Here is a 17,560-nt window from a genome sequence, read left to right on the forward strand (position 1 = left end):
TTCTCTAGCAGATTTTACAAGAAGACTCTGTGAGCCTCCTCCCAAGAGGAGTGGCAAGCACTTGAGCCCATATTTAAGTCAGCCCATGCAAATTACAGGAAAACATGATTTGTTGTTGCGTTGTACTGATGTCTACAGTCACAGTGCTATTATGAAGCTAAACTAGAATCCATGCATTTGGATATATACTTTTTACAGAGTAACAAAATATGTTTAAATGTATATTTATAGAAATGTGTTTTGTATATAGTGTATGCTCAGCCAATCATTAGCAAGGCGAGGCCGGATCTGTTGAAAAGTCATTTTATCCCAACACTGGAGAAACTAAAGAAGAAAGCCATAAAGATAGTGATGGAGGAGGAACAACTGAAAGCAGACAGTAAAACGGATACCCAAGAAGCAGAACTCCTCATTCTAGATGAATTTGCAGTTCTTTGCCGAGACCTTTATGCTTTTTATCCTATGTTGATCCGCTATGTGGACAACAACAGGTAGGAGAATCTGTAACTAAAGGGGATTGAGTGGATTTCTGTATTTATATCCTGCATCTCAACATAAAATTTATGTTCCTAATTTTGCTAACAATAAAACAATATAAAACTAAAAATGGAAAACTACCTAAATGGTTAGTTTACTTTAAAACAGCAACAGTCCATTCAAATAGATAGTAAAACAAAAACTGCTCTCCTGCTCCTGCCCTAAATTTTGTTATGGACCACCCCAACCAAGTTCTGCTGTGTGGTGTGGGATTCTAGGGGTCTTGGCACTTAATCAGGGTTGGTGTTTCCTTCAGAAAAGTTAGGCACAGAGGAGACTGTAGTGTCTTTCATATATATGGTTTTGTTCATGCATAACCTGTGCCCCAAAGGTACTCTGGTTTCTCTTCAGATCGTATAAATCTTTTGTCTTTTACAAAATAAAAAGGTCCCCTTATCTAGACCCAGTTGAAAGGCAGATAGTTCCTATCTAGGCCATACAATTCAAGGTCATTTCATGGATCAGCAAACAGTGTTAACTAATGCCAGCAACTGGAATGCAAGTGGAAAGTTTGATAGCTTTGACACCCGACACAAGGAAGAATAGACTGCTTTCTTGAAAAAATCAATAAGGAATAGAACAAAGTGAATGTTTCTGACCTCAAGCTTCACTAAATTTAGGTTAGGCAGGGAAAGGAACGTGTGAATGAGTGCCTTAACATTATCTTTAATTCTGTGAAGTACCAGAATTAAAAAGAATTAAAAATGTTAAAGATTATAAAAAGTATAATCTTTATACTTTTGTATAAAGTATAAAAATGACACAGCCACAAAAAACAGTTTAATTAAGTCATGTCTGCTCTCTGCTTCCTGGTACAGCTTACTTGTAACATTTATACAGTTCAGAATATTTTAGTGTTGTAAAATTCTTATGAATGTCTAAAGCTATTTAACTGGAAAAATCAGCAGTGCCCATTAAAGTATAAAATCAGTTTCTGACTTGAAAGCTTGAATCCAAATGTTGCGTGGCAGTTTAGACAATTCATCATCAACAAGCACATATACATATTTAAAGATAAACTTTTTCTCAAGCTGTATCTGTCTTAGAGACAGTGTATAATTCTAGGGGAAGAAACATTCTAGACCACTTTATGCATCTTATAAATTGGGCTGCATTCCCTGACAGATGATAACAAAATGAATGTGCAAATCATTAAGGTGGCCACAGGAGTTTCTATCAGTTCTGTTACAAAGAAATCTACAGATGTTCTTGCTACAAAGTAAATCTAGTCTGGTTTTATGAAAATTGAATACAGGCAATGACTGATTTAGGTGCGTCCAAATGACATGTGATCATGCATGTGCAGACAGTGCTGAACCTGGAAGTAGCCCCAAAATGCCATTAAGACATCACAAAAAGGGCCAGAACAGGAGCAGACTGGGCTAACACACTCCACCGACACATACTGGCGTCTGGAACATAACCCCCTATACTTTGAATTGTGATACATGTCATAAATAAATCCTATTGGTTTAACTGAACTTAGTTTGGGGTTAATGTGTATAGGTTTGCAAAGGCTGCAATACTCCACAGGCTGTAGTGTAGAACCTCCGGATGATGCTGAATTACAACTCTCATCATCCCTGGCCATTGGCCATGCTTGCTAGGGTTGGTGGGAGTTGTAATTCAGCAACGCCAGGAGTTCCAGCAGTTCCCCACACCTGCTCTACACACTTACTTGGAGGTGTGTGCCATAGAACTGAGTGGGCAACAGCCAGTTAAACAGTTCTGCTCACTCAAGCATTTTGGCTGCCACCCAGAAACATACAGTTTTACATTGCAGTATGGTGCTAGTACTGTATCATACTTTTCAGAAACAAAGTGCAGGAAGAAGCAATTGAAAAAGGAGTAGAAGGACTGGTAATGTTCAGTATAGAACATGTTGAAATAATGTTGTTGTTGTTTAGTCGTTTAGTCGTGTCCGACTCTTCGTGACCCCATGGACCATAGCACGCCAGGCACTCCTGTCTTGCACTGCCTCCCGCAGTTTGATCAAACTCATGTTCGTAGCTTCGAGAACACTGTCCAACCATCTCGTCCTTTGTCGTCCCCTTCTCCTAGTGCCCTCCATCTTTCCCAACATCAGGGTCTTTTCCAAGGATTCTTCTCTTCTCATGAGGTGGCCAAAGTATTGGAGCCTCAGCTTCACGATCTGTCCTTCCAGGGAGCACTCAGGGCTGATTTCCTTAAGAATGGATAGGTTTGATCTTCTAGCAGTCCATGGGACTCTCAAGAGTCTCCTCCAGCACCATAATTCAAAAGCATCAATTCTTCGACGATCAGCCTTCTTTATGGTCCAGCTCTCACTTCTCACTTTCTTGAAATAATACTGTAGTGTAATAAATGTATTTTGGTTTTTTGTTTAGATCAAACTGGCTTAAGAAACCAGATGCAGATTCTGATGAACTTTTCCGAATGGTAGCTGAAGTCTTCATTCTCTGGTGTAAATCACATGTATGAAAAAGATTCATTTTTTTTTAATACACATATTTAGAAATGTCATGCATATTTGTAAATGTCATCGACCTGTTTCTCAGCATTTATGTAAACTGCATTTTTGGTATTATATTTATTCCAGAATTTCAAGCGAGAAGAACAAAATTTTGTTATTCAGAATGAAATCAACAATTTGGCATTTTTGACGGGAGACAGCAAGAGTAAGATGTCAAAAGTAAGTCAGAAAGTATTTAGATTGGTCCAAGTGTATCTGCTAAATTATTTGTACTTTGTAACAATGACACAGACTGTAGCAAACTGCAGTTATTTGCCAATATGTTTAGAAGTAGTTGCTTCTTAATACTGTATGCAGATCAGTTCTATTTACCATATATTGTCATGCAGATTTTCTGACTAAAAGCCTTTTCCCCTTGATACACCCACATGATGGGGTGAAAGTTTACCAGAAATGGATCTGAAGTCCTTCTTTTTACTCTCTAGCTCCTTCCCTTTCCACCCAGCAGGTCTTGGGATTTTGATTCCTCCTTCCCTGCCATATTTCTATTGTACTGATAGTGAGTTTTCATCTCCTATTGATACAGCAGACATTTTGCTTTTCACTGTAGTAAAATAATATTACCTAAAACTTAATACTGTACATCATGGGGATATCAAAATCGTTAAGATACATCCACTCGATCTACACATAGCCCAAAATGTCACTAGAAAAACCTGTATAAGAATATCAGTATGGGAAGAACTGGGGATGCTAAATTTTCTGAGGCTACATCTGAGAAAGTCCACTCTTTCTGAGATGATCGTGGGTATTTTTTTGGGAAGAGGATTCTATTGCATTTCACTAGAGGAGCAGGGAAGGTCTAAAAAAAATCAAGCATGGTATCAAATTAATTATCTGAAAATGCAAAACAAAAGTTTTTAGCATTTGTTGATGTTAGAAATAGTGTTATAAATTAAGTTACTTAAATGCATATGTACAGCTGAACACACTGAGATTTCTGGCGCATTCCTCATTTCCAGTGTCCCTCTGCTGAATCAATGTTTGTGGATTCATTTTTTAAAAATGCATTGACTCAGTGAGGGGCACGAAAATTCACCATTCAGGTGAGACCAACTATCCATTTGTCTCCCAAAGATGGAGTTTGGATCATAACACTGGAACTAATGTGTCTTTATGAGGAGTTGACCTTATGTAGATTTGACCTTATGTACATGTGGAGAATGTATAATTGTGCAAATCTATTGCAGCGTTTGAGCACAAATAATTACTGCCTTATCCACAAGTGACCCATTCTTATTCCACACCCGAATGATATATTCAGCTGTTCTAGTCTTCTTAGTCTCTGAAACATACATGCTAAAATATTTTGTACATTATAACCGGACACGTATCTGGTACTTTTTCAAGCACCCAATGCTGTCTTGTTGAATTTTCCCCCCTAAGTATATTAACCAGATATTGCCACAGAAAACCAAGTATAATTAAGTATCAAGTACCTGTGGTTGATTGTTAAATGAAGTTTATTATAAATAATAATACTTTTAAAATAAAAAATTCCTTCAGTAGCACCTTAAAGACCAACTAAGTTTTTATTTTGGTATGAGCTTTCGTGTGCATGCACACTACACGAAAGCTCATACCAAAATAAAAACTTAGTTGGTCTTTAAGGTGCTACTGAAGGAATTTTTTTATTTTACTTCGACCCAGACCAACATGGCTACCTACCTGTAACCAATACTTTTAAATTTGGCTTTCTGCTATTAAACCAGTTTCCTGTTAAACCTTTCTTGTCAACAACCATCCTTTCTTGTTAAGCAGTGAATTCAATGCTACACACACACACACAACCAGATTTTCTTTAATTGTGTGATTACTTCACTGTAACAATATAGAAGTATCTTTGCACAATGGAAAAAAGCAGTCATCATATGTTCGTTGCTTTCAGTATGTTTGTCCCTTAGTATTCAAGTTTTGGTTGGAAAAACTATCCCCTGGCCAGGACTTTCACAGTTGATAAGTGCTTTAAAAATTGGGATTTGAGACCATTATCAATTGAAATGCAAGATGAAACAATCCTATTTTTTTCTTGTTGAGCATAGGCATCATTTCTATGTCAATTTCACAACCAATCAGGGGCAGATTTTCAAAAAGAATCCTGAAAGTCTAGATTAGGGACAATTATTACTGGAACTACGGTAAACCTCCCTCCCTTTAAGAAGTTCTGTCAGTCTGGTTGTTGTTTGTCCCCTGTCTTTCCCCCCATTGAAAGTAATCATCTGCTTTGTTTTGGGGGCACATTCAGAATTGACCTCTGCAGACAATAATTGCTTGGGACCGTTAAAAGTCTGCTTTCTCCTATGTTAGCAAATTGCATTGGCAGGCAATGTGTTTCATATATACATGTTCTAGGAGTCTTGTGAATTAAGATCTTTAAGATACTGGCAATAGCACATCTCAGCAGATGTAACTTACACTCGTACGGGTCTTAAAAACCGAGGTGTTGTTTCTTGCCCACACAAAGAGAATCAAAATCTACACAATATTAATACGTCAATAGGGAATAGCTTAGCAACAATACTTGTTGTGGCAGTGGGAAGAGCTCGACAACAATATGCACTTCTTTACTTGAGAAGATTAACTAATGGAGTGTCTCCATGACTAAACTAGCATGCACACATGAAAGAGCAAACCCAAAGGCATAAGAAGGAATGGGAGAGGCTGGATGGGTTAAGCACTGCTTAGGGAGGCATATTAGGCTTCTTCCTCTCTGGGCTGACATTGCAGACTAGGCCCCAGTCATGTATCGCTGGGCAAGGAGGGCCAGAAGGTGGCTTCTAAAACAGTCATAACGCACAAAGGTTGGAAGCCAAAATTGTTCACAGTTACACACACAGAGAGAGAGAAAGACAGGAAGATGGTAGGCAGGATAGAAGCAGGAGACACTGTTCTCAGCCTTGGTGGGCAATCCCAAAGAAGGAGAACTTAGGTGCATTGAAACTCCTGGGTCAGGGAAGGAAAACAGAAAAGGCAGCAGCCAAGAGAAAAATGACTTCTTGAATCTCTGCTTCAGCTATAGGGTTGCCAGACTCAATAGAGGACAGGACTTCTGTGCCTTTAATTGCCCTGCTCTGTTTGAGTCTGGAAGCCTTAAAGAGAAACCAGCAGACCCTTTGCTTGGAAATTAAACAAAGGGTCTTCTGGTTTCTCTTTAAGGTTTCCAGACGAGCTGCCCCTGTTGGACATTCGGCATGCCTCCGCCCACGGCTCCCAAGCCTCCCCCAAGCTGTCAAAATGAAGGGGGAAGGGGGCAAGACTTGGGAGTTGCAGGTGGGCGGCACGCCAAATGTCACCCCCCCTCAGTGAGGGCACCTGGGGCGGTCCACCCCCACCCCAATTCCTATGCCCCTGCCTCTACCCAAGGTTTTTGAAGAAGGGGATTAATACTGGCTGTTTCCTATTGTCTGAGCCATGGGAAATGTCCACTTTTGAGTGGTGCCTAAACATCAGCTTAACAAAGAAGTCCTTCAAAATGCCATAAAATAACCAACTTTTCAGCCTTTATTGTTCTTGATAATATCCCAAAAGAATGGCCAAAAATGTATAATTCACTTTTCCTATAAAATAAAAAAATTCATTCAGTAGCACCTTAAAGACCAACTAAGTTTTTATTTTGGTATGAGCTTTTGTGTGCATGCACACTTCTTCAGATACTTTTCCTATGTTACTCAAACTCCATGTTGTGCTCACTGGCTAAAGATGGTTGGCTGGGAAATTAGAGTGCATTATGAAAATTAAAATTGTACATATTGTATGGAATACATAATATATGAATCTGTTAAAATATGTTATACCAACTTTACTATTGTATGCAGAAGATACGTAACATAAATATTACAGATTTTCAGCTGAATGCTACTTTTTTTTAAAAAAAATATGCAACTATTTTGTTAACCTTTGATGAACTGAATTTATTTAAAGCTGAGCAAGTTTTTTTAAACTTTTTTTCCTGATAATATGGCAGCAGATTGCTCGGAGGGGAATGGTAAGTTAGTGAACATTTAGTCTGCGAAAGATGGGTTACTTGGGCTGTACTGTGAAATAACAGATTCTTGTCAATAGGTTACTGAAACAGATACGCCACTCTATTAATCTGTTATTTTTTAACTTTGTGTAGGTGTTTTCATGAAGGAGGCATGCAGATGTAATTATTTCTTACTGCAGTTTATATCACATCTATATTTATCTAAACATGATGCAGTATTTACATATTCATTTATTTCATGTAGCCCAGTTCTTAAACTTAAGATACTGTTTGTTCATAGGGTGATTCACATACCCCAGCCTTAATTAAGAGAACTCAGGGTGAACACTTAGAATATATTCTAGTTCCACAGTCAAGACAGAACTCTATATAGGTAACTCACAACTTGTGTGCATTTAGTTTACATGCTTGGTAAAAAATAAAAAATAAAAGTGGTGGAAAGTGGACGGGCATTTGGGAAACAATACTTTGGCAATCCCACCCACCCTGGAAAGCAGTGTGTTTTAACAATATGGAATTTTGGCTTCACATACTATCTCCAGAACATAAGTTGAGAGTCACCTGTATAGAAATGATGGATATAGAACGTTTGTTTGACAGCCAGTGTGCAAACCCAGAATGAATGCATATCACAGTTCCAAAATGTAAGGAAAATACAAAATTCATTATTCATCACAGAATTGATTTTTTTAAAACTCTCAGGTTTCGTTTTAGAAAAGTAATGTCCTTATCCATCCATGCAATAGGCAAGTGAGGCCTAATAACTGGAAGGTCAAGATGCAGAATCATAAAATTCTAGAGTTGGAAGGGTCCCTGAGGATCTTCTAGTCCAAACCCTTCCATGCAGGAAACCAGTAACCTTGACATTAGCCACACCATGCTCTAACCAGATGAGCTATTAGTGAACTAGCTGTAGTTGTATGTCTCATTAGAAGAAGAAGCTAGCTAGTTGTGCCGATGTGTTTCTATGTTACATTATACAAAATAAGAAAAATAATGCAATTTTGCTTAATTTGCATAATTGATTCAGTCATATAATTCAGCTTTTCTTGTTGTAGCATCCTAATAATATTTAGCAGCCCCATGAAAAACTTGCATACTCACATTGAATACAGTTACCCAAATGATGCTAAAATTATCAAATCATTATGTGCAGATAGATGCACAATTTATTCAGTGTCAAATGCATGTCAAAGGCAATAACTCTGAATACAAGAGTTGCATGTGAAAAGTATGTTTGAAATGCATACTCAGATTTTCAGGATATATACATTTATTTTCCTTTATATTCCTCAGACATGAGCAGACATAAGGAAATGTGTCTTGAATTTTGAATCCTACAACTGATTTGAATGGCTTTATATAATTAAATCCAAATTTATATACTGAGAGTCATGCTACATTTTTGGAATAAAGAGATTGAAGTCTGATCTCTAAATGTCCATAATGTGGCAGCAGACATTGGGGGAGGGAGTAAGGTCAACCTGAATTTAGCCTCTGTGCACCTTTCCATCCCTCCCAAACAGGTGTCCAATTCTGACAAAACTGGTACCGGGTAGTAGTAAATATTTACTTGTAATGCTATATGTGATCTCAGCCCATAACTTTATGCGCAACCACATGTACTAGGTCAGGGATCCAACAAAAGAAAATATTCACACAACACGTTTTCATGCAGAATCCAAAATAGGAATTCACTGTTTTAACTGAATCAGAAACAGAGCATCTGAGCTTGATAACTGGCACAAAAATTGAAAGAACAAACCCCTTATAAACGTTACACTCTTTTTAGGCTATCTAGCATATTTAAATATTTTGCAGAAATGCTTTAATGTACCTTCATATAGGTACGTGGGTGGCACTGTGGGTTAAACCACAGAGCCTAGGGATTGCCGATCAGAAGGTCAGTGGTTCGAATCCCCGCGACGGGGTGAGCTCCCATTGCTCGTTCCCTGCTCCTGCCCACCTAGCAGTTTGAAAGCATGGCAAAGTAGATAAATAGGTACCGCTGCAGCGGGAAGGTATACACCATTTCCGTGTGCTGCTCTGGTTCGCCAGAAGTGGCTTTGTCATGCTGGTCACATGACCTGGAAGCTGTACACCGGCTCCCTCGGTCAATAACATGAGATGAGCCCCGCAACCCCAGAGTCGGTCACGACTGGACCTAATGGTCAAAGGTCCCTTTACCTTTACCTTTATCCTCCAAATATAGTTTCCCAGATTCATTTTTTTCATGTATTTCAATATTTATTTAAAAAATTCCTTCCAACAGCACCTTAGAGACCAACTAAGTTTGTCATAGGTATGAGCTTTCGTGTGCATGAATCATGTTTTTGTGCCATGGACCCCATTCCCTTACACAGTTTCACACTGACTATCTTTCAGATGTGCAAATCAGAAACTTCAAATAGAAAACACGGTGTTAAGTCTCAGTATTAAAGCATCCTGGTAAATGAAGATTATAAAGTTTATAAGGAGTTTGCTCTTTAACTTTTACCTATGTAATCTTACCTACATAGGTAGCAGCTTAAGATGAGGAAGACACTTCAATTCTGATCCTATGCATTTCTACTTAGAAGTAAATCCTACTTTGTTTGGTGGGATTTGGGTCTCAGAGTACTCAGGGCTGCAGGGCTTTGTGAATTTGTGCATGAGACCTGACAATGTTTTCAAAATGTTTGTTGTTCGTTCAGTAGAAGGATAGGATTGCAGGGTAGAAGGAACTTTGGTCTTTCCAGGCTGTGGAATGACTTTCTAACATCAGACATGGGGACCTGTGTCCCTCCAGATGTTGTTGGACTACCACTCCCATCATCTATGTGCATTGGCCATTCTGTCTGAAGCTAATGGGAGTTGGAGTCTCATAACATCTGGAGGGACGCAGGTTCCCACCACTTCTTTATCTTCAGAATTCACCGCAATTAACTTTATTTATCTAAGTTGTTATTAGCTGACAGGGATAACCGAATTACATAAGGCAAGAAGCACCTGACAAATTTCACAAGCCGAATCACCTATTACAGTATATAACAGTTTTTAAAACCAGCAAATATCTCTGTGCTCCAAATATGGCTTTGTAAATTTTCTCAAATATTGTGGTTTTTATACAGTGCCACACACACTGCTATCCGTTTCACACATTAGTGTTTGGCTTTTATCGGCTAAAGAAATAAAGATGGACTGAGGAATAGATCCAGAGGCATTCATAATCCAGTTTTCAAGTACAGCTATACCTTGGTTGTCGAACACCCTGGAACTCAGATGTTTTGGCTCCCAAACACCGCAAACCCAGAAGTGATTGTTCCGATTTGCGAACATTCTTTTGGAACCCTAACGTCCCATGGTGCTTCGACAGCTTCTGATTGGCTGCATGATTTGATTTCCGAACGTTTTGGAAGTCTGATTCTGTTCAACTTTCAAGGCACGGCTGTAGTAGGCTCCACTACTTACTCCCCAAATGAACAGACCCAGATCCCAAATGTAAGCTAAGCAATGTGTGAGAGCAGGGCCGGCTCTAGGGGTAGGCTAGGTGGCACGTGGCGCCAGGGCACTGGCCCGGCAGGGGGGCGCTGCGTGCTGCGCCCGCCCACTAGGGCGGGGGCGCCGGAGCGATCTCCGCGCCACGGCGCCCGGGCGCCCAACATGCTTGAGACGGCCCTGTGTGAGAGAGAATCTCACTTATTTCATGCTCAGAGTTTTAAATGAACATAAAAAATTGGAAAGAGCCCATGACATATTGCTATACAGTAAGAGCTGTGAGTGCTATACTGTTGTCCTCTTTAACTTGTTCCTGTGTGAAGTGTGCTGTTGCTTAATATTAATGGCTCCAATTAAACATATATGTAATTAATGTTGCGGGACTATCAACACCGTTTTTCTATGACCATCTTTAGATAAATGTTTTGAATTATAATACAAGGGCAAAACTAGTGACATGGCATTAATTGAATGAATGCAGTTAATCTCTACATTTTAAGGACAAGTAGTGTCTTTAGCTGTGCCAATATGGGCATGGATTGAAGGAGGAAAGGTGATCTCAGTTAAAATCCCTCCACTTCCCAGCTATATGAATCAGAATGAAAGCCATTAAAGTAGGGGGTCAGCAAGGCTTACTGGACATGGGCCAGATCACTCCTGCGGAGATCCTCCGTGGGCCGGGCCGGCGCAGCGCGACACCGGAAATCGCATCTGCGCATGCCCAGACGCCGAAAATCACTCCTGCAATTTCCGGCGTCTGGGCATGTGCAGAACCAATTTCCAGAGCTGTGGAAGAGAGTCCCTGCACCGCGCTGTGCCAGTTTAGCGCAGCACACGGGGACTCGCCAAGCAGGTGGCCTGGTTCGAGGGTGGCTCGGGGGCCAGTTCAACGGCCTCTGTGGGCCACTTTCGGCCCATGGGCTGCAGGTTGGGGACCCCTGCATTAAAGGTTTCTTTCTTAATGTAAATAGCAGCTTTTGGATTGGGGGGGATTGTTGTCAGGGGTATGGTGAGAGGAGTTAAACCCCTTCCCTTCTGCTGCCGTTGTTATACTGTGGGCTCTTCCACGGTTGCTATTTACATTTTTTAAATGCACATGTAAGTTGCATTAACATTCTCTCTAATTTGGCCCTTAATAACAGCAACTCATTCTCAGGAGATTCCCTTTTTCTTTTTATACTACTGTACTGTGCACAGTCCCTTCTCTTTGACACTCATAGGGCACAATTCAGTCAGAATTAAGCACTAGTAAGCCCATTTTTTAAAGTAGGGAATTTATTTTATTTTAAGAAATGTATATCACTCCTTATAGGATAAAAATAAATTTCAGTCAATGCAGAAAAATTCTCTCCAGGGAAAGCAAGCAAAGTTTAGCAAGAGCTTGAAATCCATAGGACAAAAGCATTTCACTTTATCTTCTGCTAGTTAAAATATATTTGGGGAAAGTAGATGTGACTGTAGACCTCAGTCCTTAACTTCTAGCTTGGAATCATGGCATTTTAAAGTGCCCAAGAAGGCCAAAAGGGTAGAAGGTCGAGAAATAATTGCAGAATCAAACTTTCTGTAACCTGCACAAAGTTTCATGTAACATTAGTTTTCCATGTTAAAGCAAAAGCACTTGGTTTGTTGCATTTCTTGTGAATATTGTTTGTTAACAGATACAAGGCTAAAAAAAAAATGGTAAGTGTGTGTTGTCAAACATTTGTTAGTATTAAGTTCAAGTCATATTACTAAACAACAATATTTAAAGATTATAAAGATAGTAAATGTATTGTTGTTTATGGTTTTCCTTTATTCTAAACTGAATAAAACAGCAATATGGGGGTTTACATATTATATATAGAATAAAATATATTGGCATTGGTAATCCTCAGTATATTCTTTATTTTTTTAAACCCTCAGTAAACATAATAATAGAATAAATTAATCTAATGCAGTAATTCATTCTTTTATTAAGGAAGCACATAATGACACATGGTAATGGTTCGTTGTAAATGCAAGGTATTTTAGCTACTTTATTGAAAAAAGAAGGTATTGTTTCTAATTAACTTGTAAAATTCCCATCTTTTCATCAAGTTTACTTACTTTTTTCCTTGTATTTTTTCTTTCATACAGGCCATGCAAGTAAAGGTACAGGTCAAAGTGCATGATGTGTCTTTATGTTTTAGTTTTAGAGATGACCAGGCTCTCAGCATTCTTTCCATTGATCACAGCAGTGGCGTCACAAAGGGAAGGTACATGTTCTGCCCAATATAAATCCTATTGGAAAGTTAGGCAGATTTTGCCAGAACACCTGTTTTTATACTCCTACACACTTTACTATACAGGCCTGGGTATTGATTTCATGGGAAAGAAAATGGCCCAACAACATCTCTCTTCTGCCTCTGTTACCATCCTCGTTTTATGTAAATTTGTTTAGTATCTTTAAATGAAAAAGTGTTATTGCAACAGAGGAAAGTTTACGATGATATTGGTAATAATGTTGCTCTGCGTCTGCCCTGGCAAAACACAACAACTTGGGAACAACTAGGGAAAAGATTGTCATTATCACCATTGTCATCATGATGCCTCTGCAGTGGGCTCTCCCCTCCAAAAAACAACAACCACAAACCACAACTTTGGAACAATCCTGCTATAGGACATGCAGCAGAAACAAAACAAAACAAAAAGGTTGTCATATCCTCTTTCCACCCCCATGTTTAACTGAGGGTGCTCTCAAACAGATGCCTGCTTTTTGTGCTAGGAGGTAGCAAAACTAACACAACAGCAATGGTAGGATTCCCAACTTTCTGTCCCCATATCCACATTTTTTAAAAAAAATAATAATTCTCAAGATGCTGCCTGCTGCCAACTGCTCCACATTGCTGGCAAGGAGCAAAGCATAGCAAAGAGAGCAGCAAATGGGTGAATCCAAGAACTAGGAAATAAAACAAAAGTAAAGTTGCAACCCCAGGAATTCCTATTGCCTGGTCCAAACAACTCACTTATCAATCACAGCTCTGACTTCACTCATTGGCTAAAAACAAAGGTTGACTCATTTTGCAGAAATTGCTTCGAAGGGTACCTGCACATTTTGCTTTATAACTTTCTTTCTTGGAAGTTTAGAGCCTTTTTTTATTTTAGTGAAAGCTCAGAGTCTGAAGCAGCTGCATGAGGGCGCCCATGAAAGCCTTCCCAAATTCCCGGTTGGGAACCTTCATAACTAAGCCAAACCATGGCTTAGCTTATGGCACTGTAGCAGCAGCAAGTCTGGGAGAGGAATGCTGCAGCTGCAGTCTCTTCTGGGAACCCCCTATGCTAGCACATTTGCACTAAGCCATAGTTTGACTTAGCTTTACATGTGAAGCAGCTCAATGTAAGCTGCCTGAAGAACTTTGTTTAGTTAGGTGGGTTACAAACATTCCAAATCTATATCAGTAGTCTATAGCTCAGCATTACATTTACACCATATCAAATTGTAGCCATCATCATTATAGAGGGTGAAGTAAGTAAAGACCTTCCCTGCTTTAATAATAACGGTGATGAACAGATACCCTTGATGGGTTTCTGCTAGTATAGAATAAACATGAACAGATAATTTTAAAGCACAACCCACTTCCTTACTGTCATTAACAGAGCATGGTGTTCTGTGACTCTCCAGTTCTATCTTTGTAAATTGAGATTTACTGAGTAGCAACTTTAAAAGACTGAAATTTGGTGGCAGAGACAGAATGGAGCATTTCTTCACTTTTAAAATATTTTTTTTCTTTACTGCGTTTATATTAAACATTCTTATCCACTCATACTGGGGAGTCTTTTATGGAGAAACCTGTCCTCCAAGGAACAGAAGAATGAAAAACTAGGACTGACTTCCCTCCTGTGTTAACACCAGTTACCTCCCCTGATTAACAGACGAGTGACGCCACTGGGTCCCCGTGATACATTGTGGCATTTGTTTGTCTGCTATCAAAGTAGAGTACAAATTAATGTCATTCAATACAGAGCCATTATTTCATTGCTACTGTAGAAAACTTTTTCTAAGGCATTTTGACAAGCAAAGCTTTGAGGCAAAATACTTCCTGCATTCGTCGGTCCCTCAAGAAAAACCACCACATCATGTTTTCGTTCATAACTGAACTGCCAAACATATAGGAATGGCTAGATGCTTTGGTAGTTTCCATAAAAATGAGAGCTTTGCAACAAATTACCCCAAGTGTGTGCACTGTTAGAATTTTCTTTCTCCTAGAATAAAAACTGTGTGGTAATTGTTTGCAAACAATCAATACTAACAGCTCTTACTGTACCAGCGTAACAAGCTTGTACAGTTTGCTCAGGGCCTTAAATTTTCATTTGCAGCGGCAATAAGATGTGGAGGGTTTATGGCAAGCACCTGCTGTTTGTAGCAGTGAAATGCTATGAGCCCAGCTCTGAATTCATGTGTGTGGCAAATTCTCACTGTGGCCAGTGAGAGTCTATTTCAAGCATGAAATTCAGGAAGGGGATCTTTTTTTGTGGCTTTTTAGTGTAAGTTTGTTCATAGTATGATGCTGTTAATGATGACCTTGTTGTTGCTCAGAGCTTTGATCTGCTGCCTTAAATAAAAAGTTTTATTTTAAATAAAACCGTATATTATTTTGGATAGAATAGGACAGATATTATGTTGATGTGCAACCTGTTTACTGTCTCTTTCCTAGGGCTCATTTTCCTTATACTCTGGGTGACTGAAGCTGCTGACAGTGTAGTCTAATATGTTTACCTGATTTTTTAACCAACAATGAAGTTAATGAAAAGTAGTGTACAAACTCATAGGCGTATGACTTTATTGAATTCATATATAGGCAACATGAGACTTTTTAAAAAGCAGCATAACAGATACATTTCATACATGCATAGAATGCTCAAAATGTTAGAAGCACTTGTCTTCTTAAAGTACAAAACTTACTGTCAAAACTTTTATCCGTTTCTATTGTTATTCGTATGTGTATGTATGTGTTTTTGGAGATGTGTAGATTGTAGAAAATTACGTGTGTATTCTTAGATTTTCTGTGGTGAAGTAAATTATGAAATGCTACTAAAATACTGTAATATGCATTTTCCACAGCAGTTCTTTGGTTCACTTATATTTTCCCAAGTTTAGCCATTATATATATATATAATGTTAATATAAAAGGCTAGCTTTGGTTGGATAATTAGGGGAAATAACTACTTAATATGAATGAATCACATAACTACACAATATATTTTGTATGTATCTTCCCTTTTAGTCTGGAGGTCATGATCAAGAACGAAAGAAATCAAAACGTAGAGGGGATTTATATTCAATACAGACTTCTCTAATTGTAGCTGCACTTAAAAAAATGCTTCCCATTGGACTGAATATGTGTACTCCTGGAGATCAAGAACTGATATCTCTTGCTAAGTTCAGATACAGCTGTGTAAGTCGAAGTTTTGATCAGTTAAGAGTGTTCAATTTTCAAATTCCAGTAACCACATGGGGGTTGGGATTCTAATACAAGCATAGGCAAACTCAGCCCTCCAGATGTTTTGAGACTACAATTCCCATCATCCCTGACCACTGGTCCTGTTAGCTAGAGATGATGGGAGTTGTAGTCCCAAAACATCTGGAGGGCCGAGTTTGCCTATGCCTGTTCTAATACAAGGGTTCTCAAAGTGCACACGTTGCTATGCAGTATCAGGATATGCCCTTGCTGCAACGCCTGCATCTCTACAGTGCGAGGAACAATGCTCAAGCCATTTATATGGCAAACTGGTTTATTCATTATGCATCTAGAAAAAGGAATGCTAGACCCAAGCACTTGACTGATTAAATACTTATTGCCTATGCTGGAAAGCTATTCATAGATCTTAAAGACACATTGGCATGCTCATATTTACTGTATGCATGGAATATGTTATAACAAATGGAATAGTAGGGCATCAGGGCTGTCTTTACCATATGCATCGCCAGGGTGCAAAGATCCGTCCAGTGCCCCCAATTTTTGGGGGGGGCATGTCAAAGTTGTTGAACTTTTAAGCAGGGGAGCAGCGAAAACACAAACATGAAAAAAGTGGCAGCGATAACTCTGTCTTTTCATTTTTGCAATCATGCGATAATGAAAGACACCACGAGTTGGCAGCACCGGATACATTGATTCTGCAGCACTTCCGCAAAAGAGAATGGAAAGGACCCAGCGACCGCAATCACCCAGGGATCACGGTTAAGAGCTTAGGTGGCTTCATTGACGGGTGCCCCTCCCAGAATTTGGCGCCCGGGTGCACCACACCCCTTGCACCCCCGGGTAAAGACGGCCCTGTATGGCATCTTAAAGGCAGGGCCGGCCCTACGGCCAGGCTGGGTGGCACAGGGCGCCAGGGCGGCGCCACGCAGCTTCGCCCGCCCCGCCGCGCAGCTGCGCCTGCCTGCAGCAGCCACACTTCACACTTAGCCTGCCTGCCTGCCCGCCCGCCCGCCGTGCTAGGAAACGGGGTGGGGCAGGGCGGGGCGGGGAGTGCCAGATGGATCCGTCGCACCACGGCGCCAGATATGCTTAAGACGGCCCTGCTTAAAGGCATCCTAGCAAATTTACAGTACACAAGCTGTCCTGGACCAGAGCCCATTTCATCAGATGTATGTAAGAAAAATGGGGCCAAAAATGGGAAATATCTCACATTAAATACACATATCTCATTTACGTTTGCCATAGCTCAGTTGGTAGAGTGTGAGACTCTTAATCTAAGGGTCATGGGTTTGAGCCCCAAATTGGGCAAAAGATTCCTGCATTGCAGGGGGTTGGACTAGAAGACCCTTGTGGTTCCTTCCAACTCTGCAGTTTTATGATTCTATGAAACTAACAGTTACCCTTATTGAATAAGGGAAGTGGTCAGATATGAGCATTAAAAATGAATTTGGCATTGCACACCTACAGTTCTTATCACATTTTCCACACAGAATCCTATGTACATGTTGCCTGCTGTTGCTTCTTGATGGGAGGCAGCTGTCCAGGCTCCTGTTCTTAGCTTTCCAGCTATTCTTCCAGATTGGATTCCAAGAAAACAAATAGACAAGATTT

The 17,560-nt window shown here is 39.7% G+C and overlaps 1 protein-coding gene across 2 annotated transcripts in view; it reads left to right on the forward strand.

Annotated features, from left to right (window-relative positions):
* RYR3 (ryanodine receptor 3) overlaps positions 1–17,560 on the forward strand; it is a 264,337-nt gene that overhangs the window by 193,701 nt on the left and 53,076 nt on the right. For both annotated transcript variants that reach the window (XM_060273292.1, XM_035110794.2), the window contains exons 67-70: positions 251–491; positions 2,904–2,991; positions 3,116–3,208; positions 15,755–15,925. In XM_060273292.1, coding sequence (XP_060129275.1) covers positions 251–491; positions 2,904–2,991; positions 3,116–3,208; positions 15,755–15,925 — 593 coding nt within the window. The remainder of the gene's footprint in view (positions 1–250; positions 492–2,903; positions 2,992–3,115; positions 3,209–15,754; positions 15,926–17,560) is intronic.

Source organism: Zootoca vivipara, chromosome 1 (assembly GCF_963506605.1).
Source record: "Zootoca vivipara chromosome 1, rZooViv1.1, whole genome shotgun sequence".
Classification (NCBI taxonomy): Eukaryota; Metazoa; Chordata; class Lepidosauria; order Squamata; family Lacertidae; genus Zootoca; species Zootoca vivipara.